Source organism: Chiloscyllium punctatum, chromosome 21 (assembly GCF_047496795.1).
Source record: "Chiloscyllium punctatum isolate Juve2018m chromosome 21, sChiPun1.3, whole genome shotgun sequence".
Taxonomy (NCBI): domain Eukaryota; kingdom Metazoa; phylum Chordata; class Chondrichthyes; order Orectolobiformes; family Hemiscylliidae; genus Chiloscyllium; species Chiloscyllium punctatum.
Genome location: NC_092759.1, coordinates 17,636,123 through 17,663,663, shown reverse-complemented (window position 1 = coordinate 17,663,663; position 27,541 = coordinate 17,636,123). Strand labels below are relative to the sequence as shown.

Sequence of the window (27,541 nt, the reverse complement as noted above, 5' to 3'; positions counted from 1 at the left end):
CTTACTGTGTTTCTTCCTCTCTTTTTCATTCTTTTTATTTACTTAGTAAATGTACCTTTGTTTTTGTGTCTTTTATTATTATTCAATAAATGTTCACATTTAAGCAAATCGCTGTTGTCGAGCCTCCTCTTAATTACAATTAACCAAATCCGAAAAGAACTGCTTGCACACGTTCTGTGATCCAAGACACACCCTTGACTGGACAGGTCAATGTCAGCTGAGGTTTACTCCAACTTAGTTCATCTTGTCCTGGTGCTTTTTTATTTGTTGTCAACAGAAAAATGTTGCTCCAACCCTGGAATCTGTATCTCCTAATTATTTAGATTCCTAATTATTTATATTATGAAATACACAACAACAAAGTTGCACGAAGAAAAACATAATCACTTTATTGAATCACCTGACAATTTTATATCAAAACACAAGATGATGTGAAAAGTATATCAACAGTAAAATAGCAACATGAACACGTTATGACTCAGAAACATTCAAGCTTGGCCTCTGGACTTTCATCTGCAAAAGAGAGAGGTAAATATTTCATTTATTTTTCTAAATAAACCTAATGCTCAAGTTCAAACATCCATTTTAATAATGGGGAATTATTCTTCTAGGTCAAAACAATGACTGCAGATGCTGGAAACCAGATTCTGGATTAGTGGTGCTGGAAGAGCACAGCAGTTCAGGCAGCATCCGAGGAGCTTCGAATTCCTGATGAAAGGCTTTTGCCCGAAACGTCGATTTCGAAGCTCCTTGGATGCTGCCTGAACTGCTGTGCTCTTCCAGCACCACTAATCCAGAATTATTCTTCTCGTCAATGTGCTGCAGTGTTAGTGCAGATAGGAGGAAATTATTATTGCCTGAGACATTTCTATGGGTAATTCGGTCAGTGGTCAGGGACAGCAGGGTGTGACTGCAAGTGAGGCAGGTAGAGGAATCCTGTAGTCAGGAACAGAGGCGCTCAGCCCTTGACTTTGACCAACAGGTATGAGGTACCTGCTCCCTGTGTGGATGGGATCAGGGCTTTGGGGAGGATGTGCCAGCTGACCATGGCACAATAGGCCATTCAAGAGGGGAGGAGACCAAAAAGACAAGTGGCAGTTGTAGGGGATTCTATAATTAGGGGAATAGGTAGCATCATTTGTAACCAGGATCGAGAGACACAAATAGCATGTTGCCTGCCTAGTGTCACAGTGAGAGATATCTCCGACAGGCTTGGAAGGATTTTAGAGAGGGAGGGGGAGGATCCAGTAACTGTGGTCCACTTTGGGACAAGCAACATAGGCAAGGCGAGGAAGGAGGACCTGTTTGGGGCTTATCAGGAACTAGGAGCTAAATTAAAGGACAGCTTTTCAAGAGTTATAAACTCTGGATTATAACCTGAGCCACATGCAAATTGGCAGAGGGATGCGAGAATAAATGATGTAAACATGTGGCTAAAGGAGTGGTGGGGGAAAGAGGCATCAGGATTGGAATAGGAGGGATCTGTACCATTGAGACAGTTTCTATCTAAACCGAGCTGGGACCAATGTTCTAGTGAATAGGGTGGTCAACAGGCCTTTGATAAGGTTCCACATGGTAGGCTGCTCTGGAAAGTTCGATTGAATGGGATACAGGGGAGTATGCAAATTGGGTATACAGTTGGCTGGATGGTAGGAAGCAGAGGGTAATAGTGGAAGGATGCTTGTCGGATTAGAGGCCTGTGACTAGTGGAGTCCCTCAGGGATCGGTGCTGGGCCCATTACTCTTTGTTGTCTGTACCAATGATTTGGATGAGAATGTACAAGGCAGGAATAGCAAGATCGTGGACAGTGAGGAACGCTCTCAGATATTGCAGCAGAACCTCGATCAGCTGGCGAAGTGGGTTGAGAAATGGCAAATGGATTTAATATAGATAAGTGTGAGGTTTTGCATTTTGTAAAGTGAAATCAAGGTAGGAGTTTCAGGGTGAATGGTAGGGCCTTAAGGAGTGTAGTGGAACAGAGGGACCTTGGAGTCAGGTTCACAGTTCTCTGAAAGTAGAGTCACAGGTAGACAGGGCAGTAAAGAAGGCTTTTGGCACACTGGCCTTCGGTCAGGGCATTGAGTTTGGAAGTTGGGAAGTTATGATGCAGTTATACAGGATGTTGATGAGACCGCACTTGGAGTATTGCATTCAGTTTTGGTCACCTTATAGGAAGGATGCTATTAAACTAGAAATAGTGTAAAAGAAATTTACAAGGATATTGCCTGGACTCAATGGTCTGAGTTATGCGCAGAGGTTGGACAAGCTAAGATTTTTTTCTTTAGAGCGTGGGAGACTGAGGGGGTACCTTGTAGAGGTGTATAAGATCATGAGAGGCATGGATAGGGTGAATGCACTCAGTCTTTTTCCCCAGGGTTGGGGAATCAAGGACAAGAGGACAGCAGTTTAAGGTTAGAGGGGAAAGAATAAAAGAGGGCCAACATTTTTACACAGAGGGTGGTACACATATGGAATGAGCTGCCAGTGGTAATGATTGAGGCAGCTACATTAACAACATTTAAAAGGCATGTGGGCAAATACATGGATAGGAAAGGATTAGAGGCATATGGGCCAAGTGCAGGGAAATGGGGTTAGCGTGGGTAGACATTTTGGGGGTCAGCAAAAGGGCCTGTCTCTGTGTTGTTGGACTCTATAACTCAATTACAGGACTTTAAAGGAGAAATTGTGGGGGAAGGGAAGGGTAAAACCCCAAGAACTATAATGGCTAATGGGAAACAAAGCAGCAGATTAACATCTGTGGGGGTGGATTCAACTGCATGGAAAAGAATTTAAAAAGTGAAAAGAAAGGAAAACTCAGGTGAGATTACTAAAGTCTCCAAGATACAAAATATGTCAGATTGTTTGGAAAGGGTGAGGAATCTAATTTCAAACACATTGGATAAAGGGATGACAATGAGAAGACAGATGGTAAATACAGGACTATATCGGAATGCACACAGTATACGAAATAAGGAAACGAGCTTGTGGTGCAGATAGAAATTGGCTGGGACGATGTGGTGACCATCATGGAGACATGGCTGCAAGGGGATTAGGACTGGGATCTAAATATCCAAGGGTATACGTCCTATGGAAAAGACAGGCAGGCAGGTAGAGGGGGCAGAGTTATCTTATTAGAAAGAAATGAAGTTAAATCCAATGCAAGAATTGAGGTAGGGTCAGATGATGTCGGATCTGTGGGTATCTGCGAAGGTAAAAGAACCGTAATGGGAGTTATGTACAGGCCTTCAAACAGTAGTCAGGATGTGAAGCACAAGATACATCAAGAGATGGAAAAGCTTGTCAGAAAAGCAAGGTTGTAGTGATCATGCAGGTGGACTGGGACAGTTGGTAGTGGATCGCAAGTTAATTTATTTGTGGAACATCTATGAGATGGCTTTTTGGAGCAGCTTGTAGTGGAGCCCACGATATAACAGGCAATTCTGGATTTAGTGATGTGCAATGAGGCAAATTTGATAAGGCAGCTTAAGGTGAAGGAACCTGTAGGAGGCAGTGGCCATAACATGATAGAATTTATTCCGCAATTTGAAAGAGAGAAGGTGGAATCAAATAAGACAGTATTACAGTTGAATAACGGCAACTAGAGAGGTGTGAGGGAGGAGTTGACCAGAACTGTCTGGGGGAGGAGCCGAGCAGGAAAGACAGTGGAACAGCAATGGCAGGGGATTCTGGGAGTGATTCAGGAGACATAGCAGAGATTCATCGCAAGGAAAAAGAAGCATGGTACAGGGAGGATGAGGCAACCATGGCTGACAAAGGAAGTCAGGGACTGCGTAAAAGCAAAAGAGAAAGCATATAATGCAACAAAGGGCAATAGGATGCCAGGGGATTGAGAAGCCTACAAAGACCAAGAGAGGACAATGAGAAAAGAAATAAGGAGGGAGAAAATTAAATATGAGAGTAAGCTAGCTAGTAATATAAAAGAAAATAGCAAGAGTTTCTTTTAATATATGAAGAGCAAAAGAGAGGCAAAAGTAGACATTAGGCTGCTGGAAAATGATGCTAGAGAAGTAGTCATGGGGAACAAAGAAATGGCTAAGGAACTGAACAAGTACTTTGCATCAATCTCCACAAAGGAAGACATGAGTAATATCCCAAAAATTCAAGAGAGTCGGGGGGGATGAGTATGATGGCCATTACCAAGGAAAAGTCTGGTGGGGGGGGGGAAGGGGGTAAATCACATGGACCAGATGGACTACACCACAGAGTTCTGATGAAGAATGCTGAATTAGATTAGATTAGATTACATTACAGTGTGGAAACAGGCCCTTCAGCCCAACAAGTCCACACCGCCCCGCCACCCACCCATACCCCTACATCTACCCCTTACCTAACACTATGGGCGATTTAGCATGGCCAATTCACCTGACCTGCACATCTTTGGACTGTGGGAGGAAACTGGAGCACCCGGAGGAAACCCACGCAGACACAGGGAGAACGTGCAAACTCCACACAGTCAGTCGCCTGAGGCAGGAATTGAACCCGGGTCTCTGGCGCTGTGAGGCAACAGTGCTAACCACTGAGCCACCGTGCCGCCCACATAGTGGAGGCATTTGTGGTGATCTTTTAGGAATCACTAGAGTCAGGGACGGTCCCAGACAACTAGAAAATCACCAATGTAACCCTCCCCCACCACCAATTAAGAAAGGAGTAAGGCAAAATACAGGAAATTACAGGTCAATTAGTCTGACCTCAATTGTTGGTAATATATTGGAGTCCATTGTGAAGGATGAGATTCCTGAATACTTGAAAGTTCGTGGTAAAATAAGATCATGCCTGACAAATCTGTCAGAATTTTTCAAGGAGGTAATGAACAGATTAGACCAAGGAGAGGCATTGAATATTATCTACTTAGACTTCTAGAAGGACTTTGACAAGGTGCCACACAGGATATTACAGGCAGGGTACTAACCTGGCTGGAACATTGGCCTTTTGGCAGAAAGCAGAGAGTGGGGTTAAAATGGTCCTTCTCAGGGTGGTAGCTGCTGATTAGCGGTTCCCCAAGGGTCAGTGTTGGTACCACAACTTTTCACTTTATACATCAATGATCTAAATGAAGGAACTGAGGGCATTCCAGCTAAGTTTGCTGATAATACAAAGATATGTAGACGGACAGGTAGCATTGAGGAGGCGCAGAGGCTGGAGAAGGATTTGGACAGGTTAGAAGAGTGGGCAAAGAAGTAGCAGATGGAATACAATGTGGGAAAGTGTGAGGTCAAGCACTTTGGTAGGAAGAATAGAGGCATAAACTATCTTCTAAATGGGAGAAAATGCAGAAATCTGAAATGCAAAGAGACTTGGGAGTCTTTGTCTTGGATTCTCTTCAGGTAAATTTGCAGGTTAAGTTTGTAGCTAGGAAGGCAAATACAATGCTGGCATTTATTTTGGGAGACTTAAATATAAACACAAAGATGTACGTCCAAGGCTTTATAAGCTTCTGCTCAGACCTCATTTAGAATATTGTGAGCAATTTTTGGCCCTATACCTCAGAGAAGTTGTACTGGCTCTGGACGGGGTTCAGAGGAGGTTCACAAGAAAGATCCCAGGAATGAAGGCTTCACATATGACAAACATTTGAGAAATCTGGGTTTATTCTTGATGGGGTTTGGAAGGATAAGAGGAGATCTAGTTGAAACTGACCGAATACTGAAAGACTTGGACAGAATGGATATTGGGAAGATGTTTCCATTGATAGGAGAGACTAGGACCCGATGGCACAGCTTTAGAGTGAAGGGAAGGATCTTCCAGAGAGTGGTGAATCTATGGAATTCACTGCCACAGAAAGCTGTGGAGGCCAGGTCATTAAGTATATTTCAGACAGAGATAGATAATTTCTTGATTGTTAAGGGAATCAAGGAGTTACAGGGAGAAGGCGGGAGAATGGGGTTGAGAAAACTATCATTCTGGATTAGTGATGCTGGAAGAGCACAGCAGTTCAGGCAGCATCCGAGTAGCTTCGAAATCGACGTTTCGGGCAAAAGCCCTTCATCAGCCATGATTGAATGGCGGAGCAGTATCGATGGGCCAAATGGCCTAATTTCTGCTCCTTTTTCTTACGGTCTAAACTTGAGCAAAGGAATTGATGATGGATACATAAAAATCAGGACAGATGTATCTTTTATGAATGAGAATTTAATTATGTCTGTACGCCCTAGCCTAATTATCCCCTGTGCTCCAATCCTCCAATTTGCCGAAGATTGTACTTAAACTGGATTGGTCGGGAGATTAATTAGCTTTATATTATAAATGGCCTCCTTCTGTTATTCTATAGAGGCACACATTTCCTCTTTTCGACTTCTCTACTGTACCTCAGGCAAGAGGTGTTTGACAGCCAATGATACAGTTTTGAATACATTACTGCTCATGTAAGTTTTTAAGCATGACTTTCTGAGAGAAAAAAAAGAGAGCTATAAATTTCTTGACCTGAGTAATACATCTTCTTCTCAAAGAGTTACCAACAGAGGTGAATTTGAAGTCACACATCTCTGTGGCACTTACGGTTTAACTGGTCCATTATTAAACCAAATAACAGTTTAAATACAAACCTCCTCAGTATAGAAGTTGGGGAATAGCTCCGATTTCATATTCTCCACAGAATCGTCAGACAATTCCCTTTGGCCTGTTGAATCTGCATTATAAACATAAGAAAAGATCATTATATCAGGAAAGACTAACCTTATATATGTACAGCACATTTTATATCTTGAGTATACCAAAGTGTTTGAATGTACTTTCAGTTCACTACAGTGTAGGGAAATGAGAATTTATGAATGAGAAGTTAATTATATCTGTATGCCTTAGCCTAATTATCCATTGTCCTCCAATTCATCAAAGATTATACTTAACTGGATTAGTTGGGGATTATTTAGCTTTGTATTAAAAATGGCCTCCTTCTGCCTTGAAATACTTCTGCTATTCCGTAGAGGCACGCTGAGAAGTGGCAGATGGAGTTTAATTCAGATAAATGCGAGGTGCTGCATTTTGGGAAAGCCAAATCTTAGCAGGACTTTTTAAGACTAGATTACTTACAGTGTGGAAACAGGCCCTTCGGCCCAACAAGTCCACACCGACCCACTGAAGCACAACCCACCCAGACCCATTCCCCTACATTTACCCCTTCATCTAACAATACAGGCAATTTAGCATGGCCAATTCACCTAACCTGCTCATTTTTGGATTGTGGGAGGAGACCGGAGCAAACCCGCACAGACACGGAGAGAATGTGCAAACTCCACACAGAGAGTCCCCTGAGACAGGAATTGAACCCGGGTCTCTGGCGCTGTGAGGCAGCAGTGTTAACCACTGTGCCACCGTGCCACCCTTAATGGTTAGATCCTAGGGAATGTTGCTGAACAAAGAGACCTTGGAGTGCAGGTTCATAGCTCCTTGAAAGTGGAGTCGCAGGTAGATAGGATAGTGAAGAAGGTGTTTGGTATGTTTTCCTTTATTGGTCAGAGTATTGAGTACAGGAGTTGGGAGGTTATGTTGCAGCTCTACAGGACATTGGTTAGGCCACGGTTGGAATATTGCGTGCAAATCTGGTCTCCTTCCTATCGGAAAGATGTTGTGAAACTTCAAAGGGTTCAGAAAAGATTTAAAAGGATGTTACCAGGGTTGGAGGATTTGAGCTATAGGGAGAGGCTGAACAGGCTGGGGCTGTTTTCCCTGGAGCGTCTCTGGCTGAGGGGTGACTTTATAGAGGTTTACAAAATTATGAGGGGCATGGATAGGGTAAATAGGCAAAGTCTTTTCGCTGGGGTCGGAGAGTCCAGAACTAGAGGGCATAGGTTTAGGGTGAGAGGGGAAAGATATAAAAGAGACCTAAGGGGCAACATTTTCACACAGAGGGTGGTAAGTGTATGGAATGAGCTGCCAGAGGAAGTGGTGGAGGCTGGTACAATTGCAACATTTAAGAGGCATCTGGATGGGTATATGAATAGGAAGGGTTTGGAGGGATATGGGCCGGGTGCTGGCAGGTGGGACTAGATTGGGTTGGGATATCTGGGCAGCATGGACGAGTTGGACTGAAGGGTCTGTTTCCGTGCTGTACATCTCTATGACTCTATGAGTTTTTCATAAATCCTACAACAGCAATAAGATCTTTTTATAGAGGGAGGAACATTGTATATCAAGAAGAACAGACAGTTCTTTGTTATCATGGGATCCTTTACAGCACCTAAACTGTCAGCTAGGTTCTCACTGTTAAGTACCACAAATCAAGAACAACATCTGTTGAAACAGGTCGAAGGCTAGCAGGAGAGTAGTTCTTTTACTTTTCAGCGGATTAAATACTATTTGTATTTTGCAGTCACCATTACATTCAGAATGAACAAAATCAGTATACTATTTGCAACCATCCTCGGTCTTGTAACCTATGGAATCTTTTGTGTCATTCAAAATAGACTCTGGAATCAAATTAAAATCACAATCAGCTCAAATTTAAAGTGGTCTTGACTATTCTATTGCTAATACATGTCTGACTCAAATATCTGAATAAAATTAAAAGGTATAGTAAATATCAGCCTTACTGTCAAAGCTGGCATCTTCTCTGTTAGCCAGAGTAATTGTTGAAGGATTGTAATATTCAATATCATCTTCTTCCCATTTCTCTGATATAATTTTGTTGTGCTCATCCTCTCTGTTAAAAAAAATACAGAGGTCAGATAGAGTTGGGCTGAAGGGTCTGTTCCCATGCTGTGGTTCTCTATGATTCCTGATGCCCGAAACGTCGATTCTCCTGCTCCTTGGATGCTGCCTGACCTGCTGCGCTTTTCCAGCAACACATTTTTCAGCTCTGATCTCCAGCATCTGCAGTCCTCACTTTCTCCCTGTGGTTCTCTATGACTCTAATTGCACTTGGAATAGAAAAGGTAATTGTACTTTGCATTGGTTTAGTTTACCAGGTCAATTGACACACACTACTTCCACTTCTTGCATCATTTTAGTAATTTGCTTCAAGAAGCTACAGAAATGACCTGTGGGTGAAATGGAACCCGCACCCACCCCCTAAAGCACTGGTACTCAGACTGTCAGGACAGCTGATCATATGGCTGTATTGGGAGTCTTGCCTCCTTCCAGCTCGACCTCACTGTCCATTTCCACCTCCCTTCCATCTGGAAGGGGTGTGCAGTTGAAGAGAATGCAATTAGTGCTGTTCTATTGCTGGTAGTATTCTTAGAATGGTGTAGGCTTTGCCCTTGTTCCTTATCGGTGGTACAAATTACTGGTCTTCTCTGCTGCTTCCATGCCACAGTGAGGGCTGCTGGCAGGAGATGTAGCTGCAGGTAAATAAAGTGCGAGACAGGAGAGTTTCCATCACGTTTGACAGTGACCTGTCAGAGTGTAATAGCACTTTTTGAGAGAAGTACTTAAGCTCCAAGTGAGCCAGGACTGGCCTTGAAACCCCCACTGAAGGAAGCCAGGAGAGTATGATAAGTTGGAATGCCAGGGAATGTAACTGTCCACATGTTTGCAAACCCACCCCCTCTTTGCTGAGAACAAGTCCGTTCTCCATGTCTTTATTCAAACTTCTCTTACTGCTTTCTCAAGATCTATTTGATACAAATTTATATGAAATACAAAGACACAGAGCCGACGTCTTAATGTTTTAGATGGTCATATTGTACTGTACCTTTCTCTGAGGTATTGTTTTCTGCTCCTTTGAAACCACACCGTGTAGACTGCAAAGGCTATAAGGCCCAGAAGAAACAGGATCAATGTCGCTGATAAACCACCAATCAAACCATTCTTATGAATTGGGTGGTTACAGAAATCCCCAAGGTACCAATAAGTTCCAGTTGAATCACAGCTGGGCAAAGAGGGAGGGAAAGATTCACCATTACTGACTATTGGCATGACATCACTTCTCAGCCATTCCAGTAAACAACACACCAGGGTCCTGAGGACAGGAGATTCACACCATTTAATTCATAGAGGGGAAACGTTATTGACCCCAGCTGCCATATTATAGTTGGAGGAAACGTAAAAATGAATGGGTGCCGCGTTAGTGGCTTACTTGCCTGGTGCCAAACTGCCTCCATGAATGCAAAGTGTTGATTAGGCCTCAACACCCTACCTGCTTTCCTTTACATGTATTAAGGCCATTATTGAGCCAATTGGTGATCAATTAATGGCTTGTTTCCTCACCAATGTTACAATATATGCATCTGCTTGTGGCATAATGGTAGTGCCCCTACCCCTGGACCAGGAAGCCCAGGTTCAAGTCCCACCTGCTCCAGAGGTGTGCACTAACATTTCTGAACAGGTTGATAAGAAAAATAGGTTAAAAAAAAAAGTGGCTGCTCTTGTTCACACCATCAAAAACCAGGCGAAAGTGAGGACTGCAGATGCTGAAGATTAGAGGGATGCTGGAAAAGCACAGCAGGTCAGGCAGCATCCGAGAAGCAGGAAAATCAACATTTTGGGCAGGAACCCTTCATCAGGAATGAGGCTGGGAACCTCTAGGGTGGAGAGATAAATGGGAGGGGTTGGGGCTGGGGAGAAGATAGTTGAGAGTGCAATAGGTGGATGGAGGAAGAGATAAAGGCGATAGGTGGGAGGGGATGGTAGAGCAAATAGGTGGGAGGGTCAGTCTTCCTGATGAAGGGCTCCTGCTCGAAACGTCGATTTTCCTGCTCATCAGATGCTGCAGTGCTTCTCCAGCACCACTCTAATCTTGACCATCAAAAACCACATTGTCAGTTTCCCCATGTAAGCTGATGACAAATCGCTTTATCCTACCATCACTATGTCTCTTGAGCGTTTTCATATTAGACCCCAGGATGCATTATGGACCACATAGCAGCACCATCAATAATTCCACCTATCTCCTCATCTGTAACATTGCTTGACTCTGCCCTTGCCTAGACTCATCTGCTAGAAACCTTGTCCATGCCTTTAGTGCCTCTAGTTGAGAGTATCTAATACACCCCTGGCCCGTGTTTCTAGCTCTGATTTCTGTCATTTTGAGGCCATTTATAATTCTATTGCCTGTTTCCTAAATTATCGTTCATACTTCACTCCAGCGTTGACTGATCTTCACTGGCTCCAAGTTTATTTTTATATGACTCAGATGATAAAGATTTCACACCATCACCTCTTAGGTTCCCCCACATCTCTACTCCCCTCCCCATTCCCCATACCACCCAGGCCAAATTAATGTCACCTCATGCTGCTCATGGTTTCCCCATGTCTCCTTGTTACGTCATGCTGATTGTCATGATATGTGCCTTTCAGAGGGATTTATCTAACTAGTTTTCTTGAAGAGGGGGTGTTTTAAACCTCGTGCTGAGGTGTCTGCTCCATGGAAATCTGTTTTGCTGTAATTGCCTTTGCCAAGGGTGTGTTTATGGGATGCTGCCATATTGGAACAGTTGATGTGTAGTAGCTAAATAATATATCATCTCGTCAAGCATTTCGCGAGTTAAGGTTATCCCAGTTCTTTCTTTACATGTATTTTAACTGATGTGTAAGAATAAAGTGTAGTTTGCTTAAAGCCGAGTAGTTTGACCAATCAAATCACATTTGGAACACAGCACCTTACACTTGCCTCTAAATAAGAGAAAAGGTAGCGTCTAGGCTATCTGCTTGATATCTTTTGAGGGGGTTTGGTCTGGTCTGTAACAGATTGGGGTCTCTTGTTGGGATCAAAATATTTAATTCCAACTTGGGTTTAGACTAAAGTTGGACTAAAGTGGTGAGTTGTGATGTTCTCTTTTCAGGTATTGCACTCAGTTGGTTGAGATAGGGCGTGCCTTTTGTAATAATGGCTCTTTCGGTGGCTAAGAGTTTCCTGGGTGTGAAGAAGTCCCTTGTAGAGGTTTACAGAAGGTGAGTAAGACAAAGCTTTTGGAATTGGTGGATTAGCTGGAGTTGAAGTTGCCTTTGATGAAGGAGGAGATGATTGCAGTGATAGCTCAGCACTTACAATGTCTAGCAATGCAATCGGAATCATTGGAAATGGCTCAAATTGAATTGCAAATAAAACAGTTCAAATATGAAAATGGAATGAAACAGTTTGAGTTATGATTGAAAACAGAAAAAAAGTGAGAAAGAGAGAACTTTTGAACATATAGTCATGTAGCATGGAAGCAGATTCTTCAGCCCAAGTTCTCCATGCCGATCAGATATCCTAATCTGACCTAGTTCCATTTGCCAGCGTTTGGCCCACAATACTCTAAACCTTTCTTTTCATGTACCCATCCAGATATTCATTTTGAATGTAATTGTCCACGATTTCCAGTGGCAGCTTATACCATACATGCACCACCATCTGTGCAAAAAGGTTACACCTCGGGTCCTCTTGAACTCTTTCCCCCTTACCTTAAACCCTTTAGTTTTGGACTCCACTACTCTGGGAAAGAGACCTTGGCTATTCACCCTAGCCATGCCCCTCATGATTTTATAAACCTCTATGAGGTCATCCCTCAGCCTCTGACACTCCAGGGATATCAGCCCCCAGCCTATCAGCCTCTCCCTATAACTCAAATCTGCTGGTCTTGGCAACATCCTTGTAAATAGTTTCTGCACCCTTTCAAATGTAACAACATCCTTTCTATAGAAGGGGAACCAGAATTGAATGCAGTATTCTAAAAGTGACCTCAGTAATGCCCTGTACAGCCGCAACATCATGTCCCAAATCCTATACTCAATGTTATGACCAATTAAACTTCATCCATCATTCCTCAGTCCACAGAACCATCTGATCAAGATCTGTTCATACTTTGAGATAATCTTTTTTTTAGATTAGATTAGATTACTTACAGCGTGGAAACAGGCCCTTCGGCCCAACAAGTCCACACCGCCCCGCCGAAGCGCAACCCACCCATACCCCCTACATCTACCCCTTACCTAACACTACGGGCAATTTAGCTTGGCCAATTCACCTGACCTGCACATCTTTGGACTGTGGGAGGAAACCGGAGCACCCGGAGGAAACCCACGCAGACACGGGGAGAACGTGCAAACTCCACACAGTCAGTCGCCTGAGGCGGGAATTGAACCCAGGTCTCTGGTGCTGTGAGGCAGCAGTGCTAACCACTGTCCACTACACCACCTATTTTGGTGTAAGCTACAAACTTACTAACTATGCCTCCTATATACGTAACCCAAATCATTTATATAAATGACAAAAAGCAGTGGACCAGCATCAATTCTTGTGGCACACTGCTGGTTCCAGGGCTCCAGTCTGAAAAGCAACCCTCTACCATCACCCTCTGTCTCTTATCTCCAAGTCAATTTTGTATCCAGGTGGATAGCTGACCCTAGATCCCATGTGATCTAACCTCACTAACTAGTCTACCATGCGGAACCTTGTCAAAGGCCTTGTTAAAGTTCATGTAGACAATATCTACAACTCTGTCTTCATCAATCTCCTTCGTCACCTCTTCAGAAAAATCAATCAAGTTAGCGAGACACAATTTCCCATGCACAAAGCCATATTGAGTATTCCTAATCAGTCCTTGCCTTTTCAAATGCAAATAAATCCTATCCTTCAGAATCCCCTCCAATACGTTAACCACCATTGACATAAGGCCTACTGGTCTAGAGTTCCCTGGCCTTTCCTTCCAACCTTTCTTATGTAATGGCACTACATTAGCAAACCACCAGTGGCTGGTAACAATATAGATGTCTCAGCAAGGGACCCAGCAATCTCTTCCCTAACTTCTCACAAAGTTATGAAAAACACCTGATCAGGACTCGGAAGCTGGAACTGAAAAGTGAAAGTTGACTCAAAGTGGTAGCGATAGAGGTGAAAGATGGGAGCAACGATGAGAACAGGGATGAAGAACAAACCCATTGTAGCCAAAGACCTGATGGGGAATCTGTTTAAATATGTCTGAGTGTTTCCTAGGTTCATTTCAGAAAGTGTTAATGTTATTTCCAGTGTTAGGTAATAGCAAGACTTAGTGGGCCTTATCAAATTGAAAGGCGATTGAGGTGAATTATTTGATAAGAACTCCAGATAGAAAGAAATATCACGGTGTGTGTCATGTGAATATGCTCAAACAGTATTTTTATAGGAAAGGGGAGGGTTGGGGAGGGGGGACTTACCAGGGGAAAACAGTGGGGCACAGGGGTCTGGCACAGAGTCTGCCCCTGCTGCTCAGAAGGGAAAGGGGAAGAGGAGCAGAGCAGTAGTCATTGGGGACTCCATAGTTAGGGGTACAGATAGGAGGTTCTGTGGGGACGAGAGAGACTCACGGTTGGTGTGTTGCCTCCCAAGTGCCAGGGTTCTTGATGTCTCTGATTGTGTTTTTGGGATCCTTAAGGGGGAGGGGAGCAGCCCCAAGTCATGGTCCACATAGGCACTAACGACATAGGTAGGAAGAGAGATGGGGATTTAAGGCAGAAATTCAGGGAGCTAGGATGGAAGCTTGGGGCTAGGACGAACAGAGTTGTTGTCTCTGGTTTGTTGCCCGTGCCACATGCTAGTGAGGCAAGGAAGAGCGAGAGAGAGGAGTTGAACACGTGGCTACAGGGATGGTGCAGGACGGAGGATTTTGGATTCTTGGATAATTGGGGCTCTTTCTGGGGTAAGTAGGACCTCTACAAGCAGGATGGTCTTCATCTGAACCAGAGGGGTACCAATATCCTTGGGGGATATTCGCTAAGGCTATTGGGGTGGGTTTAAACTAATCCAGCAGGGGGATGGGAACCAAAATTGCCGTTCGAGTATAGAAAAGGTTGAGAGGAGGGAGGTCCAAAATCATGTTTCAGGGACGCAAGATGGCACCGGCAAGCAAGAAGTTGGTTTGAAGTGTGTCTACTTCGACGCCAGAAGCACCCAGAATAAGGTGGGTGAACTTGCAGCATGGGTTGGTACCTGGGACTTTGATGTTGTGGCCATTTCGGAGACATGGATAGAGCAGGGACAGGAATGGTTGTTGCAGGTTCCAGGATTTAGATGTTTCAGTAAGAACAGAGAAAATGGTAAAAGAGGGGGAGGTGTGGCATTGTTGGTCAAGTACAGTATTACAGTTGCAGAAAGGATGTTTGGGAACTTGTCAACTGAGATAGTATGGGCTGAAGTTAGAAACAGGAGAGGAGAGGTCACCCTGTTAGGAGTTTTCTATAGGCCTCCGAATAGTTCCAGAGATGTAGAGGAAAGGATAGAAAAGATGATTCTCGATAGGAGTGAGAGAGACAGGGTAGTTGTCATGGGGGACTTCAACTTTCCAAATATTGACTGGGAACACTATAGTACGAGTACTATAGATGGGTCAGTTTTTGTCCAATGTGTGCAGGAGGGCTTCCTGACACAGTATGTAGACAGGCCAACAAGAGGCAAAGCCACATTCGATTTGGTACTGGATAATGAGCCCAGCCAGGTGTTAGACTTGGAAGTAGGTGAGCACTTTGGTGATAGCGATCACAATTCTGTGATGTTTACTTTAGTGATAGAAAGGGATAGGTGTGTACCACTGGGCAAGAATTACAGCTTAGGGAAAGGCAATTACAATGCAATTTGGCAAGATTTAGGAAGCATAGGATGGGGAAGGAAACTGCAGGGGATAGGCACATTAGAAATGTGGAGCTTATTCAAGGAAAAGCTACTGTGTGTCCTAGATAAGTATGTACTTGTCAGGGAGGGAGGAAGCTGTCGAGCGCGGGAGCCGTGGTTTACGAAGGAAGTGGAATTTTTGGCCAAGGGGAAGAAGAAGGCTTATGTTAGGATGAGATGTGAAGGCTCAGTTAGAGCGCTTGAGGGTTACAAGGTAGCCAGGAAAGACTTAAAGAGAGAGCTCAGAAGAGCCATGAGGAGACATGGGAAGTTGTTGGCGGATAGGATCAGGGAAAACCCTAAGGCTTTCTATAGGTAGTTAAGGAATAAAACAATGATAAGAGTAAGATTAGGGCCAATCAAGGATAGTAGTGGGAAGTTGTGTGTGGAGTCAGCGGAGATAGGGGAAGCACTAAGTGAATATTTTTCAACAGTATTCACTCTAGAAAATGACAATGTTGTTGAGGAGAATACTGAGATACAGGCTACTAGACTAGGTGGGATTGAGGTTCACAAGGAGGAGGTTTTAGAAATCCTGCAGAGTGTGAAAATAGATATGTCCCCTGGGCCAGATGGGATTTATCCTAGGATCCTCTGGGAACCCAGGGAGGAGATTGCCGAGCCTTTGGCATTGATCTTTAAATCATCATTGTCTACAGGAATAGTGCCAGAAGACTGGAGGATAGCAAATGTGGTTCCCCTGTTCAAGAAAGGGCGTAGAGACAACCCTGGTAATTATAGACCAGTGAGCCTTACTTCGGTTGTTGGTAAAATGTTGGAAAAGGTTATAAAAGATAGGATTTATAATCATCTAGAAAAGAATAATTTGATTAGGGATAAGTCAGCACGGTTTTGTGAAGGGTAGGTCATGCCTCACAAACCTTATTGAGTTCTTTGAGAAGGTGACCAAACAGGTAGCTGAGAGTAAACCGGTTGATGTGGTGTATATGGATTTCAGCAAGACATTCGATAAGGTTCCCCACAGTAGGCTATTGTACAAAATGCGGAGGAATGGGATTGTGGGAGATATACCAGATTGGATCAGTAATTGGCTTGCTGAAAGAAGACAGAGAATGGTGGTTAATGGGAAATGTTCATTCTAGAGTCCAGTTACTAGTGGTGTACCACAAGGGTCAGTATTGGGTCCACTGCTGTTTGTCATTTTTATAAACGACCTGGATGAGGGCGTAGAAGGGTGGGTTAGTAAATTTGCAGACGACACTAAGGTCGGTGGAGTTGTGGATACTCTAGTGTGGCTGCACTTGGAGTATTGTGTACAGTTCTGGTCACCACATTATAAGAAGGATGTGGAAGCTTTGGAAAGGGTGAAGAGGTGATTTACTAGGATGTTGCCTGGTATGGAGGGAAGGTCTTACGAGGAAAGGCTGAGGGACTTGAGGCTGTTTTCATTAGAGAGAAGGTTGAGAGGTGTTTTTCTTTATTCTTTCCCAGGATGAGGGCATCGCTGTCCAGGCAGCATTTATTGCTCATTCCCAATTGCCCAGAGGGAAGTCACCAACATTGCTGTGGGTTTGGTATCACATGTAGGCCAGACCAGGTAGGATGCTCATGAGCCAGATGGGTTTTTCTGACAATTGACAATGGATTTATGGTCATCATTAGACTCTTAATTCCAGATTTTTTTTAAAAATTGAATTCAAATTTGACCATCTGCCATGGTGGGATTTGAATCCTGGTTCCCAAAACAATATCTGCGTCACCAGATTAATAGTCTAGCAGTGATACCATTAGGCCATCACCTCCCTTACTTTCCTCAAATTAAATAAGGTAATGAGGAAGTTCTCAAAATTTAGCACAAACTATTGAGTTACTTTCCAGAAGAAAGTTGAAAGTTATTACAACCACATGTGTGGTAATAAGCTGGGAAGTATGCAATTGACTACGCATGATGTAGATATAGGAAATGCTATTCCAGTTAAGCAACATCCTTATGGACTTAACTATCTAAAATTGGCACAGGTTGAAAAACAAATTGAAAGCATGCTCAGAGACAACGTAATTGAAGTTGGTGGCAAAACCAGATGGCACCCAACAATTATGTGTGGACTATCATGAAGTAATGGCAGTTAGAAAATCCAATTCATATCCTATTCTACATTTTGAATACTGTACTGAGAATATGGGACAAGCAACTTATATTTCTAAGTTGGACTTGCTCAGAGGATACTGGCAGATACTCTTATCTGAAGAAATGAAGGAAATTTCGGTTTTCATGAAACCAAATAAACTTCACCAGTTTACGGTTTACATTTGATGTGAAGGATACACCAGCTACATTTCAAAGACTGACCAAAGGATGACCCAAATGTATCATGTACATAAATAATCTGGTGATTTTTAGTTACATATGGAAGGAAGAGTTTCAGCATCCAGCAGAATTACTCTATCAACTTCAGGAGGCAGGCTTGGTGATCAGCCTGGCTAACAGTGAGTTCAGGAAAGCCCAAGTCATGTTCCTGGGCCATACCATTTCACACGGGATGTGGAAACAAAGATTTCTGGGGAGTTTCCCATTCTGTCAACGAAGAGGGAAGTACCAAGAGTGGTTCTTATGGAAAACCCATAGCCGAATTTTAGCAGTGTGATTGCTCCATTGACTGATCTACAGAAGGAGTGCAGAAAATGTGAGTAGATGGAGGAGTGTCAGAAGCATTTGACAGCCTAAAAGCTGTGTTGACCTTTGCTCCAGTGTTAGCAACACCTAACTACACAAGCTATTCAAGGTGGCTATTGATGCAAGTGGTGTAGGTGGCAGTGAAGAATACAATGAGAGGATAAAAAGACCTTTTGGGTATTTTTCCAGAAAGTTGAATATTCATCAAAAGAAATATTCCACTATTGAAAAGAGACCTTTGGTGTTGGCATTGCAACGCTTCAACATTTATGTTGCCAGTGAAGTATCTGAGAAAATTGTATATACAGATCAGAACCACTTAATATGTTTGGAAAAAACTAAGGATAAAAATACCAGCCTGTTTTGATGGAATTTGTTGTAATAGCAATTCAATTTGAAAATTATACACTTGGCAGGATGAGAGAATGTAATTGTGGGGGTGTTGACATGACTTTGATGATAGAAGATAAAGATGCTGTGTGCAGTTCTGGTCTCCAAATTTGAGGAAAGACGTTCTGGCTATTGAGGGAGTGCAGCGTAGGTTCACGAGGTCAATTCCTAGAATGGCGGGATTACCTTACGCTGAAAGACTGGAGCGACTGGGCTTGTATATCCTTGAGTTTAGAAGACTGAGAGGGGATCTGATTGAGACATATAAGATTATTAAAGGATTGGACACTCTGGAGGCAGGAAACATGTTTCTGCTGATGGGTGAGTGCCAAACCAGAGGACACAGCTTAAAAATACGGGGTAGACCATTTAGGACAGAGATGAGGAGAAACTTCCTCACCCAGAGAGTGGTGGCTGTGTGGAATGCTCTGCCCCAGAGGGCAGTGGAGGCCCAGTCTCTGGATTCATTTAAGAAAGAGTTGGAAAGAGCTCTCAAGGATTGTGGAATCAAGGGTTATGAAGATAAGGCAGGAACAGGATACTGATTAAGGATGATCAGCCATGATCATATTGAATGGTGGTGCAGGCTCGAAGGGCAGAATGGCCTATTCCGGCATCTATTGTCTATTGTCTATTGCTTGGTGGCAGAAAAAATGGACCCAGATGGGCTGTAGTTTTAAATGTTTGCATGCTTAAGGATTAACGTAATGTATATAAAATGTAGAGTACTAACAGCGTGAGACTAAACGGTTTGAAAATGAAGCCATCTTTGTACATTGATGTTATTTTCAAGGGTGAGGTGTGACAATATGTGCCTTTAAGAGGGATTTGTCTGTCTTGGTTCTCTTGAAGAGAGGTGTTGTAAACCTGATGCCCCATGGAAAGCTTTGGGTTTCTTTTAAATTCGACAAAAGAAGCATGTTCTGACTCTGTTCTGAACATGATCAATATGTTCTAGGTGAGAACCCAGAGCAGCTTTTAGGTAATGAGCAGAAAATCTGGTTTACTGATGTGAGTTGTGGAATAAATATTGACAAAGCCCATCTCCTTGTTAGATCTTTTAAATCTGCAGGTGGAGTTCTGATTTAATGGAACTTATGACAGCATTAACACTCCTTCATTATGATATTGAAGTGCACTACATTGTGGCAGTAAAAGTATATAAAAATAGTGAAGCAGATTTAATTGATTGTTCAGTCTTACTAGCATTTGGCTCCCTTATTTGTCATTCCACATTTTCCATTTCCACATTTCAGTGAGTCCTTTCTTGCTTCGTTGCAGATCGAAGCACATATGGCTCCCTTACTGGTCAGAGTCAATTCATAATATTGCTGTAAATTTTCAGGAACCTGTGAAGCACAGTCACCTGTTGATTGCAAAAATGTGCATTTTTTAAAAATGTACCTCAAACATACTTAAAATTGTACACTTATACAAGAAATACTTTGAGAGCTAATTTGTTATAACATTGCTGGGAGGAGTGCACTGAAAATCAAGGTCCACTTCTCCAAGAGCCATGCCAAAAGAATAAACATTTATATCAACAATAAAATGGTCAATTTGTTTTTCATTATTGCTATGTAGAACAAAAGAGACTTTCATCAAGTCTCTTCAATAAGCTCAAAACTTACACATTTGTTAAAGGCGAAGTGTATTCTTACAGTCAGTCACAAAATTGTTATCAACTAAGCTACTGTGCTGACTTAAATCTATCCCCTTTAATCCCTAACACACAGAGGAATTGTGAGTAAAGAGATAGCAAAGAAACTTGTTGACCATGAGTCCAAACTAAAAGGGTAGAATTACTCCTTTCTCACAGCACCTTTGGTTTCTTGTCAGCAGAACCATACAATTATTGGCTGCAGAGCATTGAAAGACCTTCAGTTCAGCTCGCAAGTCAGCTAGTCATAGGCCTTACAATTAAATTAACAGATCAACTTTCAGAATATTTTGAGGAGATCAATGACATTGATTCCAGAGGCTTTCCCCTCAATTCTCAGAAAATACTGAGAACATTACAACTATGGGGGAGGTCATTTTTGTCTTTGTTGGCACTCTGAGCACTGCCCCAGCAGACTTAGCATCTCACCAACATCTTCATTTTGGCCCACCCCCACCAGATGACCCTGTTGGAATTTGGTCAGTATCTAGTTGTGGCAATCTTTGCTCGGAACAATCACTCTTGCTCCCCATGATGGAATACCATGCTGTCCGGTGATCTGGTCTTGCTGGGCCCAGAAAGGTTTCTGCTCTGGTTATGATTGCTCTTTAGTTTGCCTCATCACCACTAGCTGTTGTAGTTTTGCCAGGAGCAGATCTTTTTCCATGCACAGTCTTATATTGTCAGCGGTGACCAGAAGGACATCAAGAAAATTTAAAACCAGAATGCATTCTTCCAGTGCTGGCTCCCCTCGTAGTGTATCTGCCAGTGGGAGACTATTGAAGGCATCCACATTTATTACTTGGCCTCCTGGATAGTGATCTAACTTGTAATTATATTCACTTACAATGAGAGCCCACTGCTGAATTTGACCTGAAGCTATGGGCAGCACAGCCTTGTCCTCTTTGAGTAGCCCTAGCAGGGGTTTCTTGTCAGTTACGATTATAAATTTATGTCCATAGAGGTATTGATGGATTTTTTTCACACCAAAGATGATCACCAAACATTTCTTCTTTATCGGAGTGTATTTGCGTTCTGCATCACTGAAAGTCAAGGAAGCATACCTTATTGGGTGTTCCACTCCATTGGGCCATATGTAACTGAAGTTTAATGTTGAATCCCTGAAACTGTCTGGGGAAGCATTGCATGTCAGCACCACATCTCTCTTGGGACAGCGGTATGCCACCACCTTAGACAATGATAGCTGCTTCTTCACTTCCCTAAAAGGTTACATCTTGACTCCGAGATCATTTCCAAGGCTGATCCCTTTTCAATAGCAGATGTAATGGTGTCAGAATGGAGGCCAGCTTATGTCTGAACTTTCTGTAATAATGACCAATCCAAGGAAAGACCTGAGCTCCAGTACAGATGTGGGAGTCAGGGAATCTTTGATCACCCTCACTTTATCTTCCAATGGGTGTAGCCCAGTCTTGGCGACTCTGTAGCTTAAGCAGATCATTTGTGGTGCCTGGAACACACATATTTCTTTCAAAGGTATATGGCCACTTTGTAGAAACATCCAAGTACTATATCAAAGTTCTCTAAATGCTTTTTCTTGGTCTTCCCTTTTAGAATATCATTCAGATAAATGATGACCTGGGATAGACCTTATAAAATGGTTTCCATCACGCCACTGAAAAAATGGCACAGGCTGGTGATACCCCAAATGACATCTTGTATATTGGTACAAACCTTTATGGATATTAATTGTAGCATAATTCTGGGAATCCTCGTCTAATTGCAATTGCAGGCATGCATTTGATTTGATTTATTATTGTCACATGTACCTCGGTACAGTGAAATGTTTTGTTTTGCGTGCAGTACATGCAGGTCATACCATACAAAGTGCTCAGGGTAATAGAACAGGACAAAGAATGCAATTTTATGGCTGCAGAGAAAGTGCACAGAGAGTGAGGTCAACATTAAATTTAACTCTGTAGTTTCTTGCGGTCTTGGGAAGAGCAATTGCCAAACCACACTGAATTTCCTTAGCCTTCTGAGGAAGTAGGGATGTTGCTGTGCTTTCCTGACCACTGTATTGTTGTGGGTGGGAACAGGACAGATTGTTGGTGATCATCAGTCAAACTCTGGACCAACTCTACCTCAGGCAAAATTGAGGACTGCGGATGCTGGAAACCAGAGTTTAGGTCAGAGTGGTGCTGGAAAAGCACAACAGGTCAGGCAGCATCCGAGGAGTAGGAAAATCGACGTTTCAGGCAAAAGCCCTTCATCAGGGATGGACATGATGAGTTCTCTTACTCAATTCAAGCTAAGTGTGTCTCTTTTAGCTGTGTTGAGTCCACACACCGAAAGCAACTACAATGGGTTGCTGGTCTGGATCCAATAGAAACTGTTAACCGTTTGTCCAAGGCTTAGCTTTGTTTTGGGGTTTTGCTGTCCCTCTGTTCAGGATATGTCCTAAGTGAGGTTATGCAATTGCGTTCATTCAAGTGGTGTCACCCAAACTCAGTTATCCTGAAAAAGGTGTCCACTACCAACGGCATGTCCTGTAACTCATGTGCGGTACTTGCTGCATTTTCTTATGACAGAGCCAATTGTGGTTCCTGTTTGAAGTTTGGTTAGGCTGGTAGGTGCATTTGATGGTTACATCATTAATTCCACACACCAAAGGGTCTCTCAGCCTCTCATTAAAAATTAAACCAAAGTCTCTGCCAGTCTTCTTAACCTAATCAAAAATAACAACATGGATTCCCCTGATTCTTCATCTACTGAGTAAAATTGATAGCGTCTCAGAATTAAACGCTTGGGGTCGTAATATTCCTTAACTAAATCCATCAACTCTTGAAAAGTTTTAGTATCTGGTGTCTCAGGAAACATTAGGCTGTTAATAACTGAAAAAGCTGTATGTCCAAAAGCTGTCAGTTGCCTTTCATCTGTCCCAGTGTTATTCACTCAGAGAGAATAATGCATCCTTTCCCATATTATGGCCCCAGTCTTTGATGGCAGGATCAAATGAGTCAAGCTTCCCAAATAACAGCAGGATGCCAGAAATGCTTATCTCAACTTAAAGGTGACCGTTGTGAATGAATTTCGTCAGGAATGTACTTTTTTTCTCTCGTTGCCACTGAAATAATTCCACAGAGGCCCGTTATCCCATCACCGAGCCATTCTTTGTTTTCACATGCATCGTACTGGTCCAGCTTCCTCAGAGCCAGCTCTCAGAGTGAACAGAACTTCTGATACCCCTACTTATATCTGTCAGCTAGAACTCTCTGACTGAACCAGGTTAAATGCCCAATTAGGGAACTCCTATTTTATGAGGTCCATCTGGCTGACCTTGTTACAATCGCCACAAGGGTGGTGACAGCAAATCTATGAGTTGGATCTTACACCTTGATGAGTTATGGTGAGGGTTCCTCTTACAGCATCTGGAGGCCCTCTTATTGGACAATTACTGCAGGGTGATTGTTCCCCATATTCTGCAGGGCTGTGATCTCTATTTGAGCCAAACGTTTAAAATCGTGGAAACATCCATCATAAAAGGAAGTTATTCAGCCCCTTGTGTCCTGAAGAGTGATATTCAATTAGTCCCATTGCCCACCTCTTTCTGCATAAATTCAATTTCTTCTTTCACATGTTCACCTAGTTTGTTTTAAAAGTTATCATTGATCACATTTGCTTCCTTAGTGCAGAATGGCATTCAAGATCATAGCAAGTCATAGCAGAAAATATATTCAAAATTTTCTTCTCTAAGTTCCTGCTGTCAATTGATTTATATCTTCATGCCCTACACTCCCAATCCCCCAGTGGAAAAAAGTTCCTTTAAAATGTCAGAAGGGTTAAAAGATGTTATATCCCGAACAGATTATTCTTTGTTCGGACCACATCACCCATATTGCAACAGGAAAGTACCACAAATGCATCTCTTACCAGTTATAACTGGTTCTTCAACTTTTACATGGCCAGCGTCAAATTTGAATCCAGTGTTGTTATCTAGAGTTTCAAAGACAACATTATGTGAATCATTTCTTATTACCAAGTATCAGAGAATAGTTCATACTCAAACCCTTCTGGACCAAGAGTATTCAGATTTTGGTGCAGAAATTATATTAGCATTAGTATATTAACACAGAAATGTTCCCTCCACACTGTGCCACCAGACCCTCACAGAACACAGAGATCTAAGTTTCCATTACATTGTCCCAACAAATATTACCTCATTTATGGTTCTGCACAGGTAAGATACCAAATAGAACTCCTGATACACCAACAGTTCGCAGTCTATGACTCACAACCACTGTGGAGGTTGCAAAAACAGTTGAATGTTATATAGACCACAGTTGGTGTTCTGCATGGTAGCTCAATTGTTACAATGCCATGGATCCAGGTTTGATTCAAACCTTGGCCGACCATCTGTGTGGAGTTCCACATTTTTCCGGGATCTGCATCAGTTTTTCCCTGGTGCTCTAGTTCCCTCCCACAGTCCACGATTTGCAGATTAGGTAGTTTGACCAGGATTAATTGTCCCATAGTGTCCGGGGATGTGCAGGCTAGGTGAATTAGCTATGATAAATTTGGGATTATGAATAGGATGGGTGGGGTGCTCTGCAAGAGTTAGTGCAGATGTGATGGACCAAGTGGTTTCTTTCTGCACTGTAGGGATTTTGTAATTCTGTGTGAAGTTCTGGTCACCACATTATAGGAAGGATTGTACCAGGGAAGGTGCAGAAAGTATTCATCATGATGTTGCCTGGGACTGGAGTAATTCATATATGAAGAGAAACAAGATAAATTGAGGTTGTTTTCTTTAGAGTAGAACAGGCTTGAGGAGGGGAATCTGATTGAGGTGTGCAAAGTTATGAGGGCCATAGATAGAATAGATAAGAAGAAACCTTGTCCCTTAATAGAAAGGCCAATAACCATGGAACACAGTTAAGGAGCAGCAGAGGATTTAAGGAAAACGATTTTCACCCAGAGGGTGGGAAGTATCTTCAACTCTTTGCCTAAAAGGGTGGTCGAGACAAAACATTCAAGACAATTAAAAAGTATTTAGGTGGGCACTTGAAATGCCACACCACCAAACAAGATCATGGGCTAAGCCATGGAAATGAGATTAGAATCGATAGATGCTTGGTGACTGGTGCAAACTTGATGGGCTGAAGTGTAATTTTTCCAAGCTGCATATCTAATGGAGTTGCAAGAAATAAAATCATATTAAACTCTCATTCTATTAGGTCGTCCTGGCTTTGCGTGTGGGAAATCATGTCTCACGAACTTGATTGAGTTTTTTTGAATATATAACAAAGAGGATTGATGAGGGCAGAGCAGTAGACGTAATCTATATGGACTTCAATAAGGCGTTCGACAAGGTTCTTCATGGGAGACTGGTTAGGAAGGTTAGATCTCATGGAATACGGAGAGGACTGGCCATTTGGATACAGAACTGGCTCAAAGTTAGAAAACAGAGGGTGGTGGAGGGTTGTTTTTCAGACTGGAGGCCTGTGACCAGTAGTGCAGCACAAGGATTGGTGCTGGGTCCTCTACTTTTCATCATTTATATAAATGATTTGGATGTGAACATAGGAGATAAGTAAGTTTGTAAGTTTGCAGATGACACCAAAATTGGAGGTGTAGTGGACAGCGAAGACAGTTACCTCAGAGTACAATGGAATCTTGATCAGATGGGCCAATGGGCTGAGGAGTGACAGATGGAGTTTAATTTAGATAAATGTGAGGTGGAAAAATAAATTAGGACATGACTTACACACTTAATGAGGTAAAAGCAATAACTGCAGATGCTGGAAACCAAATTCTGGATTAGTGGTGCTGGAAGAGCACAGCAGTTCAGGCAGCATCCAACGAGCAGCGAAATCGACGTTTCGGGCAAAAGCCCTGCATCAGGAATAAAGGCAGTGAGCCTGAAGCATGGAGAGATAAACTAGAGGAGGGTGGGGGTGGGGAGAGAGTAGCATAGAGTACAATGGGTGAGTGGGGGAGGAGATGAAGGTGATAGGTCAGGGAGGGGAGGGAGGAGTGGATAGGTGGAAAAGGAGCTAGGCAGGTCGGACAAGTCCAGACAAGTCAAGGGGACAGTGCTGAGCTGGAAGTTTGAAACTAGGATGAAGTGGGGGAAGGGAAAATGAGGAAGCTGTTGAAGTCCACATTGATGCCCTGGTGGTAAGGTCTAAGGGAGTGTTGTTGAACAAAGAGACCTTGGAGTGCAGGTTCATAGCTCCTTGAAAGTGGAGTCACAGATAGATAGGATAATGAAGAAGGCATTTGGTTTGCTTTCCTTTATTGGCCAGAGTATTGAGTACAGGAGTTGGGAGGTCATGTTGCGGCTGTACAGGTCATTGGTTAGGCCACTGTTGGAATATTGCGTGCAATTCTGGTCTCCTTCCTATCAGAAGGATATTGTGAAACTTGAAAGGGTTCAGAAAAGATTTACAAGGATGTTATCAGAGTTGGAGGATTTGAGCTATAGGGAGAGTCTGAATAGGTTGGGGGTGTTTTCCCTGGAGCATTGGAGGCTGACGGGTGACCTTATGGAGGTTTATAAAATCATGACGGGTGTGGATAGGATAAATGGACAAGATCTTTTCCCTGGGGTGGAGAGTCCAGAACTAGAGGGCATTGGTTTAGGGTGAGAGGGAAAAGATATAAAGGGGACCTAAGGGGTGTGTGTGGAATGAGCTGCCAGAGGATGTGGTGGAGGCTAAAATAATGACAGCATTTAAAATGCATCGGATTGGTATATGAATAGAAAGGGTTAAGAGGGACATGGGCCTAATGCTGGCAAATGGGATTAGATTAGTTTAGGATATCTGTTCGGCATGGACAAGTTGGACTGAAGAGTCTGTTTCCATGCTGTACATCTCTATGACTGTTTGAGTCTATAATGGCAAATAACCAAACAGAACACAAACTCTCAGCTTTGGACATTTTGATGAGCTGTTATGGCTCTGATTGGACATGACGTGACATATCTATGCATCTGGAGTGACAGTGATGCAGACAGACCCTGATTTAGTCACTGGTGGCAGCCTAGGAACTGATTAACTGGAATTTTCATCGCAAATGTTTAATAGGTATACATTCTTGCAGTGATGCATAATCTTTAATGATTGTGTCCTTAATAACTGTTTGCTTTTAGAAAAGGACACAAAGTCAATGCTTTTCGTCTTGCACTCATCCAGACTTGTATGTCAGAATCAAAACTTGGAAACACTAACTTAGCCTGAGAGGAGGGTGCTGATTGGACCACAGCTGACGTGGAATTGCAGCAGGAATTGTTAACCTTCAAAAAAACAGAAGCAGCAGGTCTGGCACTGAAAACGTTAACTCTGTTCTCTCTTCACACATGCTGCCAGACAT

General features: G+C 42.9%; 1 protein-coding gene across 1 annotated transcript in view; it reads right to left on the bottom strand.

Moving 5' to 3' along the window:
* Positions 1-403: 403 nt before the first annotated feature.
* The window catches only part of LOC140492466 (uncharacterized), a 119,199-nt gene continuing 92,061 nt past the window's right edge, over positions 404-27,541 (bottom strand). Inside the window, exons 11-16 of the mRNA XM_072591355.1 lie at positions 24,098-24,160; positions 19,750-19,912; positions 9,651-9,827; positions 8,548-8,657; positions 6,565-6,647; positions 404-513 (exon numbers count right to left, since the gene is read on the bottom strand). Coding sequence (XP_072447456.1) covers positions 472-513; positions 6,565-6,647; positions 8,548-8,657; positions 9,651-9,827; positions 19,750-19,912; positions 24,098-24,160 — 638 coding nt within the window. The 3' untranslated portion in view covers positions 404-471. The remainder of the gene's footprint in view (positions 514-6,564; positions 6,648-8,547; positions 8,658-9,650; positions 9,828-19,749; positions 19,913-24,097; positions 24,161-27,541) is intronic.